The sequence below is a fragment of the Sinocyclocheilus rhinocerous genome, unplaced genomic scaffold (genome assembly GCF_001515625.1).
Source record: "Sinocyclocheilus rhinocerous isolate Xijiao unplaced genomic scaffold, SAMN03320098_v1.1 scaffold926, whole genome shotgun sequence".
Lineage (NCBI taxonomy): Eukaryota > Metazoa > Chordata > Actinopteri > Cypriniformes > Cyprinidae > Sinocyclocheilus > Sinocyclocheilus rhinocerous.
Genome location: NW_015648536.1, coordinates 1,099,446 through 1,115,221, shown reverse-complemented (window position 1 = coordinate 1,115,221; position 15,776 = coordinate 1,099,446). Strand labels below are relative to the sequence as shown.

Below are 15,776 nucleotides of genomic sequence, written 5' to 3'. Positions count from 1 at the left end.
CACATTCATATAAAACACCCGTGCCATATTTTGATTTTGAAACGTACAGTGCTCATGTTTATTCAACGAAGTTAAAGCCATTTGGAAAATCTATTTGTGGCAGTCAGTTTTGATATTGTGGCGGGAAAATAAAAGGAGTCTCAGGTTTTGACCAGTTGAATTTCTGCAAAAAAGCAAATATCACGCGTAAATATGGCAGATTGTAACAAATCAAGCGCTCTGAATTTGTACACAGTATACAAGTACACTGAAATAATATTAACTGCTTAAAGAAAAACCTAAAATATTTTGCATTGATAACCAGTAATGTGTTCGAATATTCACAGCTATCAACAGCAAACAGTGGATATGAAGTTGCAACTGCACATTCAACCAATGTACCACTGACCACGTTCACATAGGATACTTCCCATTTAGTCTAGTGCAAATATGGTCCCACCTACAAAAGCAGCACAGGTTGAAACAAAGAATACATGGCACAAGAGAAATCTCATGTGAGCATTTGTGAATGGCTCATTTTGCTCTCCCCTTATGGTAATTCCTCGTTTGCACTGATAAAGTTCAAAGCTTTTTTTCACACACAGGATGCTAAGGGTATTGGTAAAGATTTCCCTCTATAACTCCATGTCTTCCTCTCCAGAGTTGAGGAGCGCAGGGCTGCTGAACAGCGGGCTGAAAGTCTGCTCACTGGGTGCTGTGAACTGGGCTTGGGGTTGTGAACTGGGCTTGGGAGTATGTCTGCTCACTGCCAACTGCTTGCGCTGCTTTTTCTGTAAAGAGTCCTTCAGCCTCTGGGTGAGAGGGTCCTCTGGGGGGCGCCACAACACCAATTCCATACAGGAGCAGCTCCTGCAGAGGTTAGTGAAGGAAGAAGAGCCTGCTAAGCTAGATTTCTTTACAATGAGCTCAGTGCTGTTAGTAGAAGCTGATGTTCTGCTGCTGGTTTGGGAACGTTTCTGCTTCTGTTTGTTTTCATACAATGATGAAAACATTAAGAATCCATGACAGTTTCATATAATCTGCTTTGACTTGCTTCAGTCGTTCAGAATTGGTCATTTAAAACCACAGGAAATCAATTCTATTTACTTTCTCAATAAATGTGCCTCGTCTTATTTAGGCATTTAAAAAGTTCTTTATCAGAATCAGTTCTTTATCAATACATCAAAATTTTTTTGATTTTACATAATTGTTCAAAAGTTTGGGGTCGATACGATTTTTCAAGTGTTTCATGTTTTTGAAAAAGTCTCACATAGGCTGCATTTGTATGATCGAAAATACAGTAAAACAGCCATGTGAAATATCATTGTTATTATTATAAAATAACTTTTGTATTGTAATAGCTGGGGTTTCGATTTTCATTTTCACATGATCGATTAGAAATCATTCTAATATAATGATTTGCTGCTCAGGAAACATTTCAGGACGCCTTGATGGATAGGAAGTTTTTTTGTTGTTATTACCTTTTTATTTAAATAAAAAAAACATTTATTTGAAATATAATTCTTTTGTAACATTATAAATGTATTTTCTGTTCATTTTGATCAATTTAATGCATCCTTGCTGAATAGAAGTACTAATTTCATTACCAACCCCAATGGTAGTACAGGCTTATTCATTAACACTTGAAATTAAGTTTATTTATGAATTTCTTTATCAACTAAAATTTAAATGGATGTGTTGAATCAAAGAGCCAACAAGTGTCAAGCATATACAGAAAGCCGAAAAGAAGATACGCACACTGACTGCGCTACTGTTGTTGTTATTACCTTTTTATTTAAATAAAAAAAACATTTATTTGAAATATAATTCTTTTGTAACATTATAAATGTATTTTCTGTTCATTTTGATCAATTTAATGCATCCTTGCTGAATAGAAGTATTAATTTCATTACCAACCCCAATGGTAGTACAGGCTTATTCATTAACACTTGAAATGAAGTTTATTTATGAATTTCTTTATCAACTAAAATTTAAATGGATGTGTTGAATCAAAGAGCCAACAAGTGTCAAGCATATACAGAAAGCCGAAAAGAAGATACGCACACTGACTGCGCTACTGTTTGGGGTAGAATGTCACCAATCCCCCGCTGTAGCCCCTCTCTTAAGCTGTCGGACATCACCAGCACTGGTCTGCGCTGAGCCGGTTCCACATCAAGCTCTTCTTCATCACTATCATCCTCCAAAGTTATCCTGTACCAAACACACACAATATATCAGGAAGACTGCCTATAAAAATGTAAATTTTTTTAAAGGTAGCATAACATCAGATTGAACTTTCATACATCTCATTTCTGAACAATGACTCTACAAACACAAGCAGAGATACACCCCCAGTTTCACAGATGAGGCTTAAGCCTAGTCCCAGACTAAAATGCATGTCTGGGCTGTTTTAACTGAAAGAAACTCGCACTGACTGATCTTTAAAATATGTCAGTGCCATTGTTTTGTCTCAAGATGCACACCAGTAATGTTACGTCTAAGGCATGTTTATAAAAGATGAAATTAATTGAAATTTAATGACGTCTTCATTTCTGTCTCACCTGTCTTCTATCTCCTGCAGTCTCCTCTGAGTGGCCTCTACCTCCATGCTTGAGCCTTCTGTTGGAACTCTGGGTAGTGGAGATGGAGTGGATGTAAAGGGCAGACCCATTTCTTCTGTCCTGGGTTCAGTGTGCAGTTGAACCGGGCTGGTCTCAGAAGGGGAAGTGGTGATAGACTCCACAGACCATCTTTGGCTCACTTTAGGACTTGGATACTCATCTGCTCCTTCCTCTCCCATCAGCTTTCGCCATTTAGGACTGCAGCTTCTGAAGGGGAAAAAGGTCATGAAAAACCCACTGCAGCACAGAGCAAATCTCACGAGTGGAAACAGTTTACTCACTCATCATCTGTCCTTCTCCTCTGTTTCCTCATGTATCTTCTATCCCAGCTTTTAAGATGAAATGCACAGGCAAATAAGATGAGCAGTCTTCACTTTATTGCATAAATGAGGACTGTGTAAAAGCACCAGACCATAATACTTACGTATTTGGCATAGATCCACCTGTCAGATGACTCAAGTCTCTGGTTGGCCTGCTGATTGTGGCCAAATCAGGGTTACTAAAAGGAGCGAGGGGGGAGAATGTGATTAACTCCAGCTCGCTGCTTCCAGACCTGGTGCTCTGCATCATCCTCCAGCCGAAGATGAGCTGAAAACATCCGAATTAAATAGCAACTGCAGTCACGCAGTGTGAATAGAAGTATAAGGATCTGGAAAACAGAAGAATCAATCAATCAATGGTTCGGGACGTTCAGAACAGGTCATGCAGAGGTTCAGTACAACATGACCTGAGTAATACTAAGGCTAACTCAAAGATTTTATCTTTACCTTCAAAAAAAGATTTATACATAAATGATACATACCTAAATAATGAATGGCTATTGTTTTAAGTAGGACAAACGGTCATTTGCAGGTGTGAGTTGTAGATGTAATAAGCTAACTGGTCACTTGGTCATTTCATATTTTCCTCCACAGTAGGCCATGATGACATTGTAATGCTCTGAAAAAGTAAATGTGTTTTTTTTCTCCAGTTTTGCTTGTAATGATCTTTAATAATTCTCCATTAAGAAATATTTTGGTTCTCTGGATAAGAATAACTTGAAATGATCGCTGGCTGCAGCTTGAAACATCCTCCAGTCATACGCCCCACAACATGCACATCAAAACACAGTCTGTTCTTCCATTACAAACACAAACACTTACCTTTCACACCCCCCCCAAAAGCGTAAAGCCAACTTCGCTTAAAATGTGGAAAAGTGGCTAAAGACAACTGGCATGAGAAATTGCAAGAGCCTAAATTTTAAGACGCGTTTTTAGTACAGTGTGGAAGTGAACGGGGCTTCACGGGATTTGTAGTTCATTGGTTTTGTAGTTCTTTAACCGGAAGTGCGCTATAATAACAGTAAACAAACTCACGTTTGGGAAGAAAGATGAGAAATGTTCTTGCTGTGAAACATTAGAAAAAACCGAGGGAAGAAAAGAAAATAATTCAAGACGAAAATAGAAGAAAACAGATCATTTAGAGCACAGGTCGACAATACGTTGCAAAACTACAAACTCTGTAGATGAGTAACTAACTCCGCCTCTACTGCCATAATGTGTTAATATGTGTCAGTTGTTCATTTTTAACTGGATTCAACAGAATACCTAACTTGGCCTTAAAATGGTAAGAACTACTACCACTTTCTAAGCACATTGGTCGACTTTGCGTTAGTATGATACAGAATGTTTACGCTCAAAACTCATTAGAAGTTGGAAATTAGTTAACTGCTAGCAAAAAAAATAAAAAGCTGAATATGCTGTTAAATTTCACCATTTGTCTGTATTGTCATTGTCAGATTAACTGTACTCTTGTCATTGTGAGTGCGCTGCTGCTGGCGCTGGCTGCTGGAAAACCTTGTGGTAAGATTTAGTACATCATTTAGTTTTTCTTTTCTTTCTGTTTTCCCCCCTTTTTTATTTTTTTATTTTTGCGATTTTGATTTGTAGTCATCATTTGGTCATGTGGTGGGGAAATGACAGAAATCCCGTCATTGCGCAATACGCTTGCCCTATTTCTACAGCAATACCTTTACGAAAAGTACTGTACCAGTAGCCTACCATAGTACAAATGATGGACATAGAAGGTTCTTTGGTATATACAAAGATACGGAATCATTACCATATTTATATATTATTCAGGCATTTTAAATCAAAGATTGCCACAGAAATACAATATGTCCAAAAGAATAGTAGTCTATAACTTTTTGGTGTTTTTTAATTTTTATTTTGTTATTGAAGGTTTAGATGTTTTTCCAGAATGTTTTATAGATTTTTATTGTTTATCATCCTGTTGTATAAATTTGTTATCCTGTATAGTCTACAATTATAAAGTCTATAAATTATTCTGTGTATATCATAATAACCTATAATGTACTATGCTGTAACCAATTCATGTAACCAATAATGTACTATTCTGTAATCCAGTTACTCTACCGTATTCATAACATTCAGCATATTCTTACTGAGTCATTTCTGTTTGTCCTGTCAGCAGGAGTTCTGCTCAGAATAATTGGAATCATTTCACTCTGTTCTTTGCCCTCGCTTTTGTGACTGTGACAATTCTGAGACAACGTGTATTTTATGGGTTGAATGAGTAGGTGAAAAAAGGTCGCTGTGACCTGTATTGCTGAGGCAGCGGTGAACATAAACCAACTATACTGTACAGTGGCACTTTAAAAGAAGCAACATTGCTCAATGAGAACAGTGATGCAACATTTATGATAGTCTGCATTTAATTTCATACTCTCAGTTTTCTTGCTATCATCTTTCATGCTATCAGCTTCAGATCACGAGGCTCTTCTCCTGTCCGTCAATAAGCAGCTGCTGCAGTCAGTGGACACGCAAGAGACCCTCCCCAATCCCAGTGTGCACATCGCCCTGCGGCTCTCAACACACCATAATCTAGCTAAAGAGAGTGAACATCTCAACCGCATAAAGGCAGAGTTTCATGATGATATTGAGAAGTATGGAACACATTTCACATCTTTCTCATTAAACTCTAAAACAGCTGTAAATTACTTCAGGAACGATTTTCACTGTAGTGGAAATAAATTCAATCCGTCCTGGTTCTGTGGTCATATATTCTATTCTATTCTATTCTAGAATATTGTTCTATTTCAACTGATTTTGGTTCTGCTTGTATTATTACTATTTATATATCTGTTTGCAGATCACTCAGAAATAATGAGTTGGTGGTTGGCCGTCTAGCTCTGTACATCTTGGCTTTAAAGTCTTCCTGTCATGATCTGGAGAGTGTACATCTCACTCATAATGAGATGAAGGAGTCTCTCCTCATTCACCTAAAGAAAGAGATGGAGGAAGAAAAACAGAACATTGCATGTAAGGGGCCATTTTTTGTAATAGGGTCCGGAAGAGTTTTTAATGTCTCTTATGCTTACCAACAACGCTGCATTTATTTGATTAAAAAGACAGTCAAAACAGTAATATTGTAAAATAGTATTGCAATTTTTTCTATTTTAATACATTTTAAAATGTAATGTATTCATGTGATGGCAAAGTGGAATTTTACATATTACTCCAGTCTTCAGTGTCACATGATCCTTCAGAAATCATTCTAATATGCTAAATGGCTGCTTATATCTGCTATTATATGGCTGCTATTGATATCTTGTTATCAATGTTGAAAACAGTTGTGCTGATTAATATTTCTGTGGAAAACTGTAGTAGATTTTTACACAGAAAGTTCAAAACAACAGCATATATTTGAAATGGGAATCTTTTGTCAAACCAATTTTAATGTATCCTTGCTGAATAAAAGTATTATTTAATATCTATATCTATATATCTACAGGTATATATGTCATTTTGTTGTACTGTAATTCTAATTTTAATATTCTTTTCTGCAGTCGGTCACCGTCCAAAGACCAACTACTACCAGTACTCTCTGGGCATTCTGGCTCTGTGTGTGAGCGGTGTTAGAGTCAGCGCACATGTCAGCCAAAAACTCATCCATGCTGTGGAACATAGACAGTTAAAACACGGAGAGTCCTTATGTGTCGGTGAGTTTAAATCAACTCTTTTTTTGGTTTAAAGAAATGGTTCACTGTAAATCCAAACCCAAATGACTTACTTTCTTCTGTGTTACACAAAACATTTCAAGCAATTACAATGAATGGAAACTGAAGCCTTCACACTTCAAAAAGGATGCGAAATACCATCAAAGTATCCCATATTTCAGATTTTGAAGATTCTGAAGCCATACAGCTTTGTGTGGGAAAGTGTCCAGCACAGCCAAAATTTCTCATTTTGTGTCCACCTTTTGTATTAAATTTAAGGAAATATGTGAATTTGTCCTGAGGTCACTAACTAATATGACTTCCTCCTTCACCCGTCAGACTCACATGCAGTGGCAGGCATGGCCCTGCAGTGTCTGAAAGACGAGGGAATTGCTGTTAAAGATACTGCAGAGCTAGACAGGGCTCTTGCCACCATTAAGCAGAGGCTTCTTGACTCTAAGAGAGCTGATGGTCACATGGGCAATGAGTTCAGTACGGGATTGGCGGTGCAGGTAAGAATGAAGATATGAAATATTTGGTTCAATGAAAAAGCCTTATTTGAGTGACAGGTTCTCATGGTTCTCTGTCTTACAGGCCTTGATGGCTATAGGCAGTCAGATGGAGGAATGTGGCTCTGCTATGGAGGCTTTAAGGGCAGAGGTTAAGAAAGGAACCTACCATAACCCTATGGCCATCTCTCAGGTCCTGCCAGCTCTACACCAACGCACTTACCTTCATCTGAAGAGCCAAGAATGCCGCAATGAGGATGGTATGTACAACATACATGCAAGCTCAGTGAAGTATCAATCAGCAGAATTGTATTTGCAGTCCTAGGTTTATTTTTCCAAAGAAAAATAAAATAGGCTGCATTTAGAGTATTTCAACGTTATATATTATATACAAAGTAGTATATGGTTAGGTTTTAGTATTTTAATCTCAAAATGAGTTTTCCTAATAACTTTTGTTTCTTTCTTCTTTTTGATTTTCCATGTGCTCCATGATGTGCCTGCTTTAGACACTCTGACTATTGATGCGGATTCCCCTTCAGAAGTCCTCCCAAGTCACGGGCAAGTGTCACTACAGGTGGAGGTTATTAAATCAAGCGGTGCATCGTCTGTGTTTTCCATTCATGTACCCAGGGGCTCCTCGCTATTTGAAGCCCTCAACCTTCTCCAAGACAAACAAACTGGTTTCACGTGAGTTTTGATTTCTCAAGATGCTTTATTTGTACTATATTGTCAAATTTTGTTTGCTTTTTTACTGTATTAATTACAACTCCTTTTTTTATGAATTTTGATTACGAACAACCCTTTTGCTCCATGTATCACAGCTTTAGCACAGAGGACAGTTTGTGGGGACCTTTTCTCAGTGTGGTCCATGAAGAACGAGCACGTCAGACTGATCGTAGATACTGGCATATCTCCTCAGACGGCAACTCTCTGACACAGGGTGAGAGAATCCTACGCTAAATAGGTGTAACAATGCACTCGTCTATAAAAATGTATTGCATGGTGACTTACGGACTGTTTTTATCGTCTCAGTCTATCTTATATTAATCACTGTGCTTTTCTCCTCAGGTATCAAAGACTATAAGATTGATTTAGCTCAAAAAATCACCATTAAGAACACTGGATATTGATTCCTCTGCTGGATGCAAGAGAAGAGATGAATGGAATGAAACATTAATATGTTTATGAATTCTATGGATATAATTGTTTCATTTAATTTTCTTGTCATAAATAACTTTGAAGGTTGCCTCACTGATTGTTGCCTCAGTTTGCCTGAATGTTTAAAGGTTCATGAAAACAAGAATCAGAACATATTAACATTGTTTGTATTTTACTTTAGAGATTTAATACACATATATCTTTTGAAATCTAACATGTATTTTTGTGCGATGCTGCAGCTGCTACGAATCTAGATGAACAAATATAAAATACATTTTACCAATATTTAAAAAATGCGTGGCTTCATTAAAATGCAGAGAAAACCGTATCTCACACCATGGAGATAAAATGTTCACTGTAGCACATAGTTGCACTACAGTAATGGAGATGGCTGAAAATAATGACAATATTGTTATGCAAAACGTCTTAAAAAGCACCGAACATATTTTCCCTAACATGATTTTTCATGTAGAACCAAAACCAGCGGAAAACAGCACTTTGGGACATGCTATACATTGTTATGACCACTTGATGGCCACACCGTACTCCGTATTGAAAAGCTTCGAGTAATGAACCCTTTTGCGCTACAGTTGAGAGGAATGCGTCGCAAAGTTCGTTTATTTTATGTACAGCTGTGATATTGCTTCAGACTCTGGTCTTACTGACAGAATGTGAAATCAGTCTACAGATGCAAATGAGCTTTTTTAGGTAACTCTTGTAGTGCACGATTTGATTTCTAATGAAAATAAATGAAATAAACCTTCAACACTGTATAGAGTTTCTGTTTTACTGTCCAACCTCTGTATGTGATATATGTGTCATATTACATTCTCTAGATTTTCAGTGAGCCTTGGTTTTTCAGCCGAACTCGTATCGAGACTTTTATTTTGAAATGTAATCTTCGTGAGTGTAGCTTACCTTACCGCTACGTACTTCACAAATACACAGAGCAACATTTCAATGATTTCATTATTCATAAGCTGTAGGGGATTTAGTATGAGCACACTGCACAGCTAGTAACAAATTTGAGATGTGGAGCTTTGGATCCAAGCCCTCAGTTGTTCTAGTATATACGACAATACCACTGTAAGTACAAGAGCATCCCAAATCTGAGCGAAATCTGTTAGACATACAGTTAACTAGTCAGTTCCGCGTTAGCAGGCTAGTATGTACAAGCTGCTGTCAAAAATCTGACTTGACAGCAATCCACAATTGTACGTTAGTTTATGTACAATTTGCGTTTTTAAAAAGATATTTTGAAGATATGTTTTACTTTTTACATACACTATTTTCTCGGTCCTTTCTATTATGGTAGAAATCGTAGTATCAGGTTTTTCTCAAACTGAGCGAGCTGCTTACCTAGACAGCATATTTGAGCATCATTTTCCACGCGCTTATGGTGTGCCGAAATGTTGTCTAGGTAGGCAGCTTACTAGGTTTTGAGACACAACCTTAGGCATCGCTGCAAATTGGAGTTACTGCAGTGCTCTGCAGCATGTCAATCCATAAAAGAGGCTTGTTATATGTCATTTATATGTCTACAGCTGCATGTCTTCATATAATGCATTGCAGCTTCATTCAGTTCAGTTCACTGTTGTTGTTGTTGTTTTCTTGTATGTTGTAGTAGCAGAAGCTGATCAGCACTTGAATGAGGGTCTTGTAATGCTGGACTGCAGTAGCTGTGTCGTTCTTTGGAAGAGGATCCAGAGATGAATATATTCTGAGATATTATGCTGTGCCAAAGCAGGACTCATTCGCCTCTCAAACTAATGTAGAAATGCTTCATGAGCATTGCAAGAAAACTGTCCACCCACAGACAAACAACCTGGGGACCTCATAGAAGCCTATTTGAGACAAGAATATTCAATATCTATTATATACACCTAGAGGCATAGTTTGGTCAAGATGTTTTCCGCTCTGAAGAAGCTCGTTGGTTCGGAGCCAGCTGGTCAGGTAAAGGACAAGAACATCCCTGTTGGCCTGCAGTCAATGAACCAGAGTCTGCAGAGAAGATTTGCTAAAGGGGTTCAATACAACAGTAAGTCAAATGCCTGATGAGTTAAAATCCTCAGGGGAAATGTATTATTAATGATAATTTATAATTAGAGTGTGCACGTTTTTAGATTGCTTGTAGTTTATTTAATTGTTTTGATGTTTCTTTGCTTTGCCTCAAATTCTTACCAAGATTTAATCCATAAAAGGCCTACATATCGGACTAAATCATAAGGCACACACCATGTCACAACAAATCAAGTCTGTGTTGCTGGAGCCCATAGGCACTGTGTGCTAGAGATAAGAGTATTAACGCAAGCTCTAACATGTTATGTGTGATCTTTCAGTGAAGATAGTTATTCGAGGAGATAGAAACACTGGAAAAAGCACCCTGTGGCATCGGCTGCAGGGTAAGAAGTTCCAGGAAGAGTACATTCCCACTCAGGAGATCCAGGTCACTAGTATTCACTGGAATTACAAAAGTAAGCTTTTTTGAATTTTTTTTAACAGGCTTTTGTACTAAAGAAGTGATTTAAAAAAAAAATCGAATTAATTATTTCTTTCCGTTTATGCATCTTAAATATGTCAAAATAGATTTTCATCAAGGTAAATATGCAGTCTGTCAGGTAGAGGATAAGTAGATTAGTTGTACGTCTTTAAATGGCCTGTATCAAACATTAGAGGCCTAGTAATTGATCTAGAGTATGTTTTCCCTGTATTTACATCCATCTGTAACCTGTTGGCTGTAATTTACTGTGAGGCATCCTGCTTTTGATAGCGGGCATGTTTGTACTTGTATCCAATATGTTACTTGTGCTCATTGCAAAGCACTTCTGGCAAAGTAAAAATTAAAGGAATAGTTCTCCCAAAAAATGAAAATCCAATTTTGCTTCTTCATCAGAACAGAATTTTTTATCAGCTATTTGGACCCTTGTTCTGATGGCAGTGGCACACATTCACTGCAGAAGATCCAGTGATGTAGCGCTAAATTAATCCAAATCTGTTCTAACAAAGAAAATGGATGGTCTGAGGGTACATTTTTATTTTGGGTGAACTATTCCTTTAAGAAAAAAGTAAATGAATAAACAAAAAATCAACAAGTAAAATTCTGAGGCTGTGGACATTTGTATTTGTACTGCCGCTACTTAGAATCACTGCAAAATAAGGTTAGTGAAAGAAATGTAAGGAAGCGACCTCAGTTTTTCAGACCTGCTCAAATTCTTGTCATTTCTCTTCAGCTACTGATGATGTGGTGAAGGTAGAGGTTTGGGATGTGGTGGATAAAGGTGAGTTTCCTCCAGTCTATTTCTCAGAATTCAGATCAGGTGACTTTGTAGACATTATTTTCATATTTATCATAAGGCTGGAACACACTACAAACGTTTTGCACAGTTTTGCAGTCTGGAGGAGTCAGTGCTAATTGCTTAAAGTCAGAAAGCAGATTTTAGGCAGTCAAAGTTGACAGATTTCACAGAAAATCACATAATGTGTGATGGGTGCAAACTATGATTTATTTCTTTTTTGCTTCAGTATGTAATTCCATCCATTTTTAGAGGATATCAAACATTTTCTATTTTAAGCCAATTTTAGAACAATGTTTTTATTTGTCTCATCATGCGTGTTCTAGCAACAAGGAGCATGTTTGTGTTTGTTCAAAATGACTTGAACGTCTAATAGTGTGTGACACTCAGCTGTTTATTGTGTGACGTCCAAATTTTCTCTGTAAGCATTTACAAAGTCTGGAAGTGTATAATGCCTAGTTTTCAAAAATCTGTTGAGGTTTTACAATCCATGTAGTGTATTCTAGCCTTTGTGCATTTTCTGGTTTATGCCTTTTAATGGCAAGTTTAGTGTACAGGTACTGCATGTCATTGTTTAATTCACATACTCCATCTCATTCTGACGGTCATACATGAAGCCATTTCATCCAGCCCTCCTTCATTCCCAGTCATATATATTAATGGTATTTTTCTTACTTGCTGTCCAACCAGGCCAAAAAATCCCCCTTCCAGAAGGTGTAGGTGAGAAACTTCAGAGATTGTAGACTTTAGGCTGTGACTTGCCTGTGCTTGATCCATTTGTTCTGTTATCTGAGCGCCAACATTTTGTGTTGACTGACTTTTCGCTCGCTGCATTCTGGCAGACTACAAATGTAACTAGTCTAACATGTCTGCTGGAACGTGAAGATGTGCAGTGGTGATACCCAGATACCACAGAACACCAACTCTTGCTAATGCCACTAATGTCGCTTCCTTTGTGAAAAGGAAGAAGCCACAAAAACAATTATCTGTTTTTGAAGTTAGTGAAAGTTGTCAAATTGGATGTATTCTTACAATATTTTGGCTTTGACATTCTCTAGGAAAGGGGAAAAAGAGAGGTGAAACCTTGAAGTTGGAGAATGAACCTCAAGAGGTAAATCTATAGTGATAATCTATCAGGTTTTTACAGTTTCACTACTACACTACACTACTATTTTCAAGACTAATAATAATGCAAAATATACCCTGAGCACCAAATCAGCTTATTTGAATGATTTCTGAAGGATCATGTGACACTGAAGACTGGAGTAATAACTGCTAAAAATGCAGCTTTGCCACCACATGAATAAATAACTATTTATATTAAAATAGTAAGCAGTTATTTTAAAGTATAAAAATATTATTAGCATAAGAAAAATCCAAAAGCATAAGAGAAATAAAATAAGCACAAGAGACATCTTTCAGAAACAATACAATAGAATTGTCTCTGTGCCTTTAGCAGACGGAGAGTGAACTGGCCTTGGATGCTGAGTTTTTGGACGTGTATAAGAACTGCAATGGTGTGATCTTGATGTTTGACATCACCAAGCAGTGGTAAGTGAACAAAGACAATCAGCATGATCTCTAAAGACTACTTCTCCATCATGCAGAACTCGCAACAAGCACTTTGTTTTACAAATCTATGCTTTTCATGATCCAATAGGACTTATAATTACATTCTGCGGGAGTTGCCGAAGGTACCCACTCATGTGCCTGTGTGTGTACTCGGAAATTACCGGGACATGGGAGAACACAGAGTCATTTTGCCCGATGACATCCGTGACTTCATTGCTGGCCTTAACAGGTAAGATCACTGCAGTCAACAAAAATGACTAAATTGACCCTTTTTACTGTCTTAATATACATTTCTGATCATTTTGAAAACAAGTGGTCAGTTTATCCATTATTCCAAAGAAAAAAAGAAAAAATGTCTCCATAGCCTTTCTTTAAAATAATATTTGACATTTGCCTTCTTATTTTCAACCACTTAGTTTCACTATCCATTCATAAACGTTGTTTATATTTTATACATTGTGGTGGGTTAAAGTTGAATTTAAGATGAGAAATAATGGACTATGTTCACTAATGAGTTGTTTAAGATCTTGTATTATTCTCAGTGGGCTTTGTTGATGTTTGATGTCCGTCTCCATGATTTTGTAGACCCCTTGGCTCCTCTTACATCCATTATGCAGAATCTTCCATGAAGAACGGTTTTGGTTTAAAATATCTGCACCGATTTTTCAACATTCCGTTCTTACAGCTTCAGGTAAGTAGGTTAATTTTCTAGCCTAGAATATCTCTTCAAGGCTAAAGGTTTATTCAAATCAAACCAGACAGCTACCAGTGGTCATTTGTAAATGTTAAAGGGGTCATATGATGCTTTTTTAAAGATCATTATTTGGTGTATTTGGTGTAACAGAATATGTTGACATGCTTTAATGTTCAAAAAACACATTATTTTTCAAATACTGTACATTATTGTAGGTCCTCTATGGGCGTGTTAGAATGAGCCGTTTTAGGGGGGCGTGGCAGAGTCTTAACTTTTATAAAGAATATCTCTTTGGATTTGAGACTTTAGTCTTTGCAACTTCAGGGATCTTATCTATGCACAATCAGCTTGTAACACTCCAAAGAGAAAGGAAAACTTGAAATCGCATCATATGACCCCTTTAATATCGTCTAAGCTCAATAATATGTCATGAGATCAGTAATCACAGACATCTTTCTCTGCGTGTTTGCCTTTATCTCTGTTCTCATTACCCTAGCTGTTACAGCTTTCATTGAAAGGATAGTGAATGAAACTTTCATTTTAATTTCTACTGCCAACTTCCACAGAGAGAGACCCTGTTACGACAGCTAGGGACCAATCAGTTGGACATTGATGCCACGCTAGAGGAGCTAACAGTTCAGCAGGAGACAGAAGACCAGAATTATGAGATGTAAGAACTAAAGAACATCCCACATAAACTTCCTGTCTGCTGGACAGTCAAAACATTATTCTAAATCAAATATCAGCAACATTCCATGCAAATACAGCTATACAACTGTTCAAAACTTTGGAGTCAATAAGATTTTTTTAAATTAGTACTTTACACTCTTACACTCATTTTAAGAAATTGAAATAAAATGTATTTTATTTAATTAATAACCGCATAAACGTGAAAATGTCAAAAGTGACAGTAAAGACATTTATATATTATATTATATACAAAAAAATATAAATTTTTTAAAATAAATACTGTTCTTTCGAATGTTCTATTTATTGGAGGAAAAAAGGATTGTCACGGTTTCTAGAAGAATTTTAAGCAGCACAACTGGTTTCAACATTGATAATAGTAATTTTTTGAGCACAAAATCAGCATATTAGAATGATTTCTGAAGGATCTTAAAGACTGGAGTAATGGCTGCTGAACCTTTGCCACCACGTTAATAAATTACATTTTAAAATATATTGAACAGAAAACATTGTAAGCATTTTTCACAATATCTTTTGATCAAATAAATGCAGCCTTGGTGAAAACATTCAAAAAATCTTACCAACCACAAACGTTTGAACAGTCGCGTAAATTCCTTCACAAAAGTGACATTGTTCGGCTGTTTGAAATTGTGAGAACATCCACAAATGCCTATTCTTAGATTTCTGAACTGTAGTCAGTGGTGTCTGACTTTTATGATACAGTAGGTGTCTGTTATAACTTTCAGTTTCCTGGAAACTTCCTCTCGTAGTAAAGGCTACAGCTCTCCCGGCCCTGCTAACGGTCAGAGCCCCTCCTCAGGCTCGCAGTCTCCAGTCGTTCCTCAGAGCGGATGCTCCACCAGCAGCTCCAGCCCCTGTAGCCCCCAGCAGCCTCCCATTCCGTCCCAGACCCTGAAGTCTCCATCCCCCTCTCCGTCCCCTCCTCCTCCCCAAGTGGCTGCGACCTCTCCCTCCCCTTCCCCTGCTCACCCCGGCCCGACGGTCTCTGCTCCAGCTCAGGCTTCTGCCTCTGCTCCTCAAACCCAGAAACGCAGCTTCATCTCCAGGCTCTTTGGCTCCGCTCCCACCCAGGATCCTCCAGCAGTCGGTCAGGGTGAGTTTTAGCATGGTGCTTCTAGCTGCAGTGATTGTAAGCTCTTCAACCAACAGCATTTTTGACATTCTCACATTTTTCTTGGATATTGTGCTGTATAACAGCTGTATAACATTTTCAGTGTGCTTGTCATATTAGAAAACACTCAAAAC

General features: G+C 37.5%; 3 protein-coding genes across 5 annotated transcripts in view; 2 read left to right on the top strand and 1 right to left on the bottom strand.

The window, feature by feature from the left end:
• Positions 1–102: 102 nt before the first annotated feature.
• On the bottom strand, positions 103–3,884 carry LOC107709873 (coiled-coil domain-containing protein 117-like). 2 transcript variants are annotated; one of them, XM_016514531.1, is made up of 7 exons: positions 3,743–3,884; positions 3,403–3,539; positions 3,025–3,249; positions 2,882–2,929; positions 2,541–2,807; positions 2,044–2,190; positions 103–849 (listed from the first exon to the last, which is right to left on the bottom strand). In XM_016514531.1, exons 3-7 carry the CDS (start codon positions 3,168–3,170, stop codon positions 615–617), a joined length of 843 nt encoding a protein of 280 aa, XP_016370017.1. In that variant the 5' UTR covers positions 3,171–3,249; positions 3,403–3,539; positions 3,743–3,884; the 3' UTR covers positions 103–614. The 2 variants fall into 2 exon arrangements, with proteins under 2 accessions (XP_016370017.1, XP_016370016.1); XM_016514530.1 differs by lacking the exon at positions 3,403–3,539.
• Positions 3,885–4,105: 221 nt separating this feature from the next.
• On the top strand, positions 4,106–8,558 carry LOC107709872 (transcobalamin-2-like). The gene is made up of 10 exons (XM_016514529.1): positions 4,106–4,205; positions 4,378–4,441; positions 5,361–5,544; positions 5,751–5,920; positions 6,448–6,600; positions 6,937–7,109; positions 7,192–7,366; positions 7,613–7,793; positions 7,928–8,046; positions 8,175–8,558. Exons 1-10 carry the CDS (start codon positions 4,203–4,205, stop codon positions 8,234–8,236), a joined length of 1,284 nt encoding a protein of 427 aa, XP_016370015.1. The 5' UTR covers positions 4,106–4,202; the 3' UTR covers positions 8,237–8,558.
• Positions 8,559–9,195: 637 nt separating this feature from the next.
• Positions 9,196–15,776, top strand: part of LOC107709868 (rab-like protein 6) — a 27,975-nt gene continuing 21,394 nt past the window's right edge. The window contains exons 1-11 of one of the 2 annotated variants that reach the window (XM_016514525.1): positions 9,196–9,350; positions 9,889–10,302; positions 10,604–10,738; positions 11,495–11,542; positions 12,248–12,277; positions 12,616–12,668; positions 13,014–13,108; positions 13,218–13,358; positions 13,715–13,820; positions 14,390–14,493; positions 15,257–15,624. In XM_016514525.1, the coding sequence (XP_016370011.1) occupies positions 10,170–10,302; positions 10,604–10,738; positions 11,495–11,542; positions 12,248–12,277; positions 12,616–12,668; positions 13,014–13,108; positions 13,218–13,358; positions 13,715–13,820; positions 14,390–14,493; positions 15,257–15,624 (1,213 nt within the window). In that variant the 5' untranslated portion in view covers positions 9,196–9,350; positions 9,889–10,169. The remainder of the gene's footprint in view (positions 9,351–9,888; positions 10,303–10,603; positions 10,739–11,494; positions 11,543–12,247; positions 12,278–12,615; positions 12,669–13,013; positions 13,109–13,217; positions 13,359–13,714; positions 13,821–14,389; positions 14,494–15,256; positions 15,625–15,776) is intronic. The other variant, XM_016514526.1, reaches the window with a different exon arrangement.

Excerpts from the sequence above, each read along its gene's own strand:
- LOC107709873 (XM_016514531.1), bottom strand. The coding sequence starts at position 3,170 with ATGATGCAGAGCACCAGGTCTGGAAGCAGCGAGCTGGAGTTAATCACA. Across the intron at positions 2,930-3,024 it reads GGTGGATCTATGCCAAATAC|CTGGGATAGAAGATACATGA; the intron begins GTAAGTATTATG and ends TCATCTTAAAAG. Across the intron at positions 2,808-2,881 it reads AGGAGAAGGACAGATGATGA|AAGCTGCAGTCCTAAATGGC; the intron begins GTGAGTAAACTG and ends TTTCCCCTTCAG.
- LOC107709872 (XM_016514529.1), top strand. Across the intron at positions 7,110-7,191 it reads GTACGGGATTGGCGGTGCAG|GCCTTGATGGCTATAGGCAG; the intron begins GTAAGAATGAAG and ends TCTGTCTTACAG. Across the intron at positions 8,047-8,174 it reads CGGCAACTCTCTGACACAGG|GTATCAAAGACTATAAGATT; the intron begins GTGAGAGAATCC and ends TTTTCTCCTCAG.